Source organism: Arachis ipaensis, chromosome B10 (genome assembly GCF_000816755.2).
Source record: "Arachis ipaensis cultivar K30076 chromosome B10, Araip1.1, whole genome shotgun sequence".
In the NCBI taxonomy this organism is placed as follows: Eukaryota; Viridiplantae; Streptophyta; class Magnoliopsida; order Fabales; family Fabaceae; genus Arachis; species Arachis ipaensis.
This window is the reverse complement of record NC_029794.2, coordinates 124,275,523-124,284,998: the sequence shown is the minus strand read 5'-3', so window position 1 is coordinate 124,284,998 and position 9,476 is coordinate 124,275,523. Positions and strand designations below refer to the sequence as shown.

General features: G+C 35.7%; 1 protein-coding gene and 1 pseudogene across 1 annotated transcript in view; both read left to right on the top strand.

The window, feature by feature from the left end:
• LOC107621472 (probable protein phosphatase 2C 13) overlaps positions 1-7,495 on the top strand; it is a 16,601-nt gene extending 9,106 nt beyond the window's left edge. The window contains exons 2-3 of the mRNA XM_021114678.1: positions 7,114-7,304; positions 7,416-7,495. Of these exons, the coding sequence (XP_020970337.1) occupies positions 7,114-7,304; positions 7,416-7,495 (271 nt within the window). The remainder of the gene's footprint in view (positions 1-7,113; positions 7,305-7,415) is intronic.
• Positions 6,145-8,946, top strand: LOC107621473 (annotated as a pseudogene).

Genomic DNA, 9,476 nt, shown 5'->3' with positions numbered 1-9,476 from the left:
AAATTATATTAACAAAATTTAGTTATCAAAATAACAAAAATACGAAGAGAATACATATATATTTTTTTAAAGAAAATGAATAAAATAAAATTTACAAATAATAATGGATAAAAAATAACTGTTTAAGACATTCCTTTTCGAGTATGAGATTTAATATTTTCGAATAGAAAATGAAACCACAACACAATAGTAAAATTGTTCAATCCAAAAGTCTTAGCAGCTATCATTAACACTATCATTAATGAAGGAAGAGATAAAATTATCTGAATGAAAAAAAAAAGAATGATAATTATTCAGTTGCAATCGGCTATCAGACAAGGTTCTAATTTAATCACCTATCAATTACATACCTCCCTGAATAATTCCAAAACAAATAGATGTGGTCGAATTTCTGAAAATTGAAGTGCCAACTAAAAATAAAAAATTTTATTTAAAAGATACTACACAAAGGTATACCTGTTAAATAGAATCTCCACACCAGGACCCCAGATCCAACTTGGTGGAAGAAACGGTTGTTCATTGCATCTGGATATGTGCAGATTTCGCGGAAGCCAGCTGGGACATTTTTGGAATCACAGTGCCGACCTGCAAAGAAGAAGCATGAAAATGGTGGTTAACAACCCAAAACAGAAGCAATCAAACAAGGCTTATGGATGAAAGAAAGGAACTAGCAGCAAATTTATGCTGGCAACGGCGAGGAACAGGATAGTGTTTGAACAGAAACACAGATCTCCATTGCAGTGCGTGAAAAAAGCTCGAAGATAAGTGAGAAAGATAGAACTTATAAGATGATTTTTTTTTTCAATTTTGATTGTACCCCTGTTCGAAGAGGACTTCTTTTAGTTACATTGGTGGATCTTTTTCTATTCTAATTTTTTTTTTGTATGTTATCCAATTGGACCTTATTGCAATGAAATTTACTATCTTAGCAAAAAAAAAAAAGGGTAACCATCTAAAAGTAGCTGATATAGGATGCTAATCTCTTTTCTGAATTCAAATTCTAGTAAGATAGATTTTTCTCATTTTTTGACATTCAATTAGTCATTCCATTCTTATAAAAAAATTAATTGGTGGCAACTCTAAATCTGATCTAATAGCATAATTTCTTTTAAGAAACCAATGAATATCCTTTTCAAATCTCAGTCATCTACTCCGAATTGCACGGTCCTAGACGAAAATATTACGATACTTTCTGGCTCATTTGTCACCATTAGTAGAAAAATCAATAATGAACAAACTCACGAACTTCTCTGATAATATAATCTCACAAGTGGTGAAAGAATCACTCTCCTCTGCAAGCTTAGCTTTCATACTCAGTGCACTATGGTGATGAGGCAGAAGCTTACACCTTGTGAGAAGGAGAAGCTCAAAAAATGAGAGTTGGTTTAGAGTGGAAGGATCCAAACTCTCCATCATTCATGTGAGGCTTTTATACACGTACATGCATGCCTTTGGCGGCATTGCTTATGAAGGGAATATGCTAACTGATTTCTGTTCGAACTAACTATACACGTCAGTAAATAAAATTTACTGCTAAATTCCCTATTTGATTTTCTAGTTCCTATTTTCGTATATCACACTTTTAGTCACCTATATAAATAACGGTATATACACACAGCTTTTTGTTAAAAAATTATCCTAAAAAAATGAAAGCTTAAATTTTGTTCATGAGTTTAAAATAAATAAAAAAGAAGTTTGTTTGGCTTAATATATATTTTTATAACTTTATTCTTTATTATAATATTAGAAATTAAAATTTAAATGGTAATAGAATAATTTATTATGAATTTTATAGTTTAATAAGATAGACCTAATTAAAACAAGAATTTTGACGCTAATTTTAAATAATTTGGCCTAAAATTGGGCTAAACCGAGCCCAAAATAGGCCCAAGGCCCAACCCATCAGCCCAATAACTTCAAGAAGAGTCATTCTTCTTCCTCCATTCAGCCAAAAACACGCTGAAGCATGTCCGTGGAGAGAAGAGAGCTTCCAAAAATACAAACTTTCACTTAATAATTCAACCTCACATAACTTTTGATCTGGAGTTCTGATTGTCGCACCGTTTGCGGCCATGTGTTCACCGCAACGAGCTCTACAAAAACTATAGAATAATTTGGTAAGTAACTCATTATTCTCTTCTCAGCCACTCTCCCCTAATTTCAAAAATAAATGAGTGTATGTGTTTAGATTTCGTTAAATTGTGAAGTTTAGGCTCAAGCTAGCTTGAGGAAAATGCTTAATCTTGTAATATTGGTACTTGAGTAAGGTGAGAATCTTTGAACCCTAGTAGTTTTTCCTTGTTCATTATGTTTGAATAATAATTGGTATACTTGGATGTGGCAATGTGAACTAGGTAATGTATATATGTGAATTGGAGTTAAATTGTGAATGTTGGATGCTTGGTGGAGCCTTGGGTGCTGTTAGTTTGAGGATTGAGAACCTTGGGGCTAGGTTTTATGCCAACTTGTGGTGCCTTTGACTTAGGAGAGAAATTTGTCAAGGTATAGTTTTGGTTTTTCGTATATAATATATAATGTTTTGTGAAAACTTAGGCTAAATGACCTTAGGATATGTTGAAATGCATGATTGTGTTAAATATTTAGTACCCTTGATGAAAATTGTTAAATTGGGCTGAGTATGAATTATGGCAATTGATGTTTGTGGTGAGAATGTATTGAGGCATGATGATTTTAATGATGAATGATGAGAATGATGGGATTGAATATATATGTGATGAACTATTGATGAGTTTGCTGGTTCAATTGAGAAGTTTATGTATCAGATTGTTTAAAATTGAGGTATGATTGGTTGTGGTAGGATGTGGGGCTGTGTTTCTATAATATGGTATGTTTTGGTGTTTTTTATTAGTATAGAAAGTTGGTTTTTGAATGGTGAATTGTTGAAAATAGAGGTTAGAGTATTTTTGTGAAAATCTCATTTTTGGTCAAACTTTGGCGAGCCATAACTCAGCTTCTGGATACCCAAATTGTTTAAAACTTCTTTCATATGAAAATTGGGTCCGTGAAATTTATGCCGTTTAAAGAACGGATGAAAAATGTTTTAAAACGAGAAAGTTATGCACGTCGGAAGTTTGATATGTAAAATTGAAATTCTATAAACTTAACCATTTTGACTAATCTGCAATGCATGCGTATGCAAATCCCTCCATACGCGGATGGGCGTTTCTGTTTGGCATGCATGCATACGCAGGCATGTGCTGCGTATGCATCATGGGCGAAAAGAGACCCTTGCGTACGTGAGCATGGGGCTTTATACATGGACGTTTGATTCTGTCTAGCTTACCTGCATACGCGGACGAGGTAATGCATACGCAAGCATGGAAAATTGCACGCCCACGCGTACGCGTGGCCCACGCGTACGCATGGCCCCTGATTCAGCAAACATGGATTTGTGTTCTAAATCTTAATTTCAAACCTCTAAACCTCTATTTTCATTCTTTTAGCCCTAGATCTTAATAGTATGCCTAGTAATGAGATGAAACTAGGAAGAGGTGGTAACTTGAGAGTGAAGTAAGATTTTAAATGATGAATTATATACAAAAATGCGAAGTTATGAGGTATATGTGTGATTCCATCGCTATAAGGAATGATTGTAAAGGAATGATGATGATGAATTTTGAGAATAAATGGATATAATGATGATATTGATGTGTTGGATGTGGGGAAGGCAGTAGGGCACTAATCCCTCGATCTTTTTCTCCCGCATTCCTTGTGATTGTGTTTTGTGAGATGTGGAGAAGGCGGTAGGGCACTAATCCCTCGATTCATTCTCCCACATTTATTGTGATTGTGTTTTGTGGGATGTGATGAAGGTGGTAGGACACTAATCCCCCGATATATTCCCTCACATTCTTTCTCTCTTTGTCTGCAAGGTGGTAAGACACTAATCCCTTGACAAGTATGGCATAGCCTCACTAGGAGAAGGTGGCAGGGCACTAATCCCCCGATTTATTTCCCCTTGTGTATGCCTCCAGGAGAAGGTGGTAGGGCACTAATCCCCCGATTTTATGCCTCTTAGAGATGCGCAGTTGAGAGATGGTATCCGGGTTAGCTACCAGGTGTGTCGGGTTCTGGTAAAGTAACCGACAAGTGAGCTCACAGCCAGTAGAAAAGGCATGCATCATGTGCATTTGTATGTTTTGTTTGATTGTGCATTGTCTTAGCTTGCTTAATTATTTATTCATGTTAATTGCTAATTGCCTACTTGTTATATATACTTTCTGTATATGCTTGACTTATCTGTTTTGCTTGTCTGTGCACCAAAGTTGGAGGATTGGAGGAAAGGCGGAGGATTTGAGGGTTATAGTACGATTTGGGTTAAGTTTAGAACCTTCGAGGACCAACCTGTTTATGGTTTCAGTTTTAAATCTTTAAATTTTATAATTTAGATGTCAGAGTTCTAGAATTGCTTCTGGCTTTTTCAGGACCTTATATCTTATGTATGCGGCACCTCTACTATGCTGAGAACCTCCAGTTCTCATTCCATACGGATATTTGTGGTTTTTAGATGTAGGTTGAGAGGCACCTCGCTAGGCGTCTGAAGTTTTCTACAGCGAAGTGGGTGTTTGGGAGTTTACATTTTGTTTTATTTTGTTATCTATATGTGTACAGACTCTCCTTATTTATATATACCTTACGGTTACACCTCATAGAGGTTTATGGAGAACTAGAGCTACTTTTATGTATTTTGGGTTATAGATATCTATATGTATGTACATAAATATATTCTTCGGCCAGCCTTAACTCCGCAGGCTGAGTTAGGAGCTTGCTTAAGTTGTACCCTTGACCTTCTATTCTCTTTTTATATACATATGTATGTGTGCTTTAGTTATTCTTCACACGCAAGTAAACATTATTTCTGAGCGTTGCGCTTTTAATTCTACGTTTTTGCTTATCTTTCAATGCTCCTCGTATATTACATTCTTTCTATTATTATACATATATACATACATACATACATACATATATATATATATATATATATATATATATTATTTTAGAGGTCGTAATACCTCACTACCTCTGCTTTACGACTCGAGTGTAAGATTCTATGTGGTAAGGTGTTACAATTGATGAACAAAGGCAGAACACAGATCAAATCGTAGTTTATGAGTGGAGTTACCAGCTCCACAGTGTGATAGCTTCACAGCTTTCAGCGTTTACTTTTGTCAATGTTTGTATTCTGTGTGATTAAATTGCAAGATGCAAGGTGACTTACCTTCATCACCACGGCTCCGACGACTATGGTGAGCTAGTCCTGGTGGCGATGCTGGCATAATGGGCTTGAGGAGGGTTTGGACCAACGTTGTGTTCCAGAATGAGAAGAGATGCAATGAAAATTAGAAGAAATCCTAACCAGTTTTAACAAAGAGGAGACTTGGAATTTCAAAATTTGGATAAGGGTATTTTTTTAAAAGAAATATTAATAAAATTTCAGTCTCAATTTTTGAGTATTTATCCATTTTGGTCCTCAAAGAATTTTGGACCAGACACTTTAGTCATCAACTAAAATTAATTACTCGATTAGTACTTAACAATTAACTCCGTCAGTCACTTAGGTCCTTTATGTAAGACCCAGGTTTTTTTAAAAAATATATATATTATTATGAGTTAGTTTCAATTTATTTATTTATTTATTAAAGATTTTATTTTTAAAAATTATTTTATTAAAAGTAATTAAATTAAATTTTGATAATTAAATTAAAAATTTTACTTAATCTCATAATTATTGAGTAATTTTCTATATTTAAATTATACAACTTAACAGTTATAAAAGGATAAAAATTTTATATGATTTAATTTAAATAATTGAGATTTCAGAATTTAATACTTTAATTTTATAAACAAAGAAAATAAATTATATTATCTCTAATTTTAAATTAAAATACTTATTAGAAGTTAATTAGCAAATTTATAATTAACTAGTATTTTAAAATAATTTTGAGGGATTAAATTAGATTTTTAATTAATACTATGTACCTCTAATTTTATTAAAATTATCTAAACCACTTTATCCTAACCCTAATTTATCACCGCCACCCCCTCACCCCTTACGCCTCAGCCTTCAGCAAAAACAAAAGAAAAGAAAATGAAAGAAAAGGAGAAAGGGAAAAAACGGAGAGGGGGAAGAAAGGAGAAAAGGGGGAAATGGAAATAGAGAAGAGGGAGAACGAAGGGGAGAAGAGAGCCGAGGATGGAGAGGGAGGAGAAGAGGTTGCCGCTGTCCAGCTCGCACCACCATCGTCACACACTACTACTGCCTTGTCCCCACCGCCACACCTCGTCGTCGTAATCAGAGCCGCCACCGCCGTCTGTTGAAAGCATTCGCGTTGCCGCCAGAACCCTTGCCGTCGTCGTTGCCATTGGACGAAGGAGAGAGAAAAAGATGCGATGTACATAGCAGCTCATTGCTGTGCTTCATCTCCGCCGCTGCCATGGACGCCGGTGAGTTGCACGGTGTCATCGGGGTTTGATGAGGAAGATTCGTAGATTGGGTTTTCCAAAATCAAGGTTTGGAATTTGGTGAAGATTGGTTCAGTGGTTGGATTCTTGGAGTTGCTGTTCTGCCACCGCCGTTGCTGTAGCCGTGCTTCTATTGCCGGAGAACGGCGCCGTTGTCGCCAGAGAACCACTGTTGAAGCCGCTACTATTCTGGTGAGCCTTAGCCTTATTTCTGATCTCGTTGTGTACGCTTAAGTTGTTCCGTTACTGTTGTGAGGGAGTGTTTATGTTGAATGAAGTTGTTATTGTGAGTTATTCAGTTGCCGCCGGAACCCTTGTCTTCTTGGTTGGTCGTTTAGATGGTATGTAGCAGTTGTGCAAGGTCTTTGGTTATTCAAGCTAGAACCTTTGCCAAATGAGTGAGAATAAACAACACTAGGAGGAGTTTGCAAGCTGTCCCTAGTATTTCTTATTCGCCTACTCGCCAATTCAAGACATTCACAGTGATGATGGTGGATACGTGTTCCATGTGAAGAAGTGCTGATTCCCTTGTAGATATGATGCCAGAGAAAGATGATGATGGCCTGTTTGCAAGTGGAGGGTGGAATAGTGAGGATGGAAGGCTTAGCTGTAGGTATTCAAGCTTCAGAGGGCGATGGAGGATTTTTACGATATTAAAACATTAAAAATTGGTGGTCATTCAGTATGCTTACTTGGAGTATTTGATGGTCATGGTGGTTTTCGTGGTGCAGAGTATTTGAAAGAGCATCTCTTTGATAATCTCATGAAGCATCCAAAATCTTGTACTGATGCCAAATTGGCTATAAGTGAAACGTACCAAGGTACTAATTCTCAATTTCTGTATTCTGAAAAAGACATTTTCTGGGATGATGGCTCTACTACTTGAACCGCTGTTTTGATTGATAACCATCTCTATGTTGCTAATATTGGAGATTATAGGACTATAATATCGAAGGCTGGTCTCTTTGAGGATCATGAGCCAAACAAAAGTGATGAACGAAAGAGGAATTGATGCGTTTAAACTAAATTGAGGTAGGGGCGTTTTCGTTAAACTCATTTTTATTCTTAAGAGTTGTTATAAATTGATATTAAGAAAATAAATATTTTTAGTGATTATGGAGTCTTATGAATTGAATTGAATTGCCTTGAATGAATGTGATTGCTTACTTGACTGTGGCTATTTTTGAATATTGAGTTGGTATTGAGATAGTGAGTAGAAGATTAATTTGAAAATCTGATTTGAATGTTTATCAAGTATAATTTGAGGATTGGAAAATGATTTGATGTTAGAGTTAATTTGGGTTTGGAAAACGGCTTGAGATTTGTGAATGACTCGAATTTGAAACCGTTGAAAAGGGTTTGAGTAAATGTTGGTTGGCTTTGTTGGAAATGAATTGAGATCTAGAAAGGATTATAATATTAGAAATAAGCTTGATTTGTTGAAAAATGAGTTTAAATTGAAAATGGTCTGAGATATTGATTATTTGAGAAAAAGATATGCATAGACTCTTGGGGATGTACGTCGGGAGACAGTCTAAGTACAATTCAGATTTGTCGGGTTGGCTGGATAACCGACAGATGAGCCTCATCAGCCATAGGACAGGCATGCATCATATGCATTTGTATGCTTTGCTTGGGTTTGAACTTGTTTTGGTTTGCCTAATTGCTAAACTGTTCTTAACTGCTACTTGAACTATTTGCTGTAACTGCTACCTACTTGTGCTTTTCTTGTCTGTCTTGCCTGTGTTTGTCCTGGCGTGCTACATTTGAGAATGAACTTTGGTGCTGAATTAGTGACTGTGGTTGTGTAAGGTCTTTGGTTGTTCAAGCTATAACCTTTGCCAAATGAGTGAGAATAAACAACACTAGGAGGAGTTTGCAAGCTGTCCCTAGTATTTCTTATTCGCCTACTCGCCAATTCAAGACATTCACAGTGATGATGGTGGATACGTGTTCCATGTGAAGAAGTGCTGATTCCCTTGTAGATATGATGCCAGAGAAAGATGATGATGGCCTGTTTGCAAGTGGAGGGTGGAATAGTGAGGATGGAAGGCTTAGCTGTAGGTATTCAAGCTTCAGAGGGCGATGGAGGATTTTTACGATATTAAAACATTAAAAATTGGTGGTCATTCAGTATGCTTACTTGGAGTATTTGATGGTCATGGTGGTTTTCGTGGTGCAGAGTATTTGAAAGAGCATCTCTTTGATAATCTCATGAAGCATCCAAAATCTTGTACTGATGCCAAATTGGCTATAAGTGAAACGTACCAAGGTACTAATTCTCAATTTCTGTATTCTGAAAAAGACATTTTCTGGGATGATGGCTCTACTACTTGAACCGCTGTTTTGATTGATAACCATCTCTATGTTGCTAATATTGGAGATTATAGGACTATAATATCGAAGGCTGGTCTCTTTGAGGATCATGAGCCAAACAAAAGTGATGAACGAAAGAGGAATTGATGCGTTTAAACTAAATTGAGGTAGGGGCGTTTTCGTTAAACTCATTTTTATTCTTAAGAGTTGTTATAAATTGATATTAAGAAAATAAATATTTTTAGTGATTATGGAGTCTTATGAATTGAATTGAATTGCCTTGAATGAATGTGATTGCTTACTTGACTGTGGCTATTTTTGAATATTGAGTTGGTATTGAGATAGTGAGTAGAAGATTAATTTGAAAATCTGATTTGAATGTTTATCAAGTATAATTTGAGGATTGGAAAATGATTTGATGTTAGAGTTAATTTGGGTTTGGAAAACGGCTTGAGATTTGTGAATGACTCGAATTTGAAACCGTTGAAAAGGGTTTGAGTAAATGTTGGTTGGCTTTGTTGGAAATGAATTGAGATCTAGAAAGGATTATAATATTAGAAATAAGCTTGATTTGTTGAAAAATGAGTTTAAATTGAAAATGGTCTGAGATATTGATTATTTGAGAAAAAGATATGCATAGACTCTTGGGGATGTACGTCGGGAGACAGTCTAAGTAC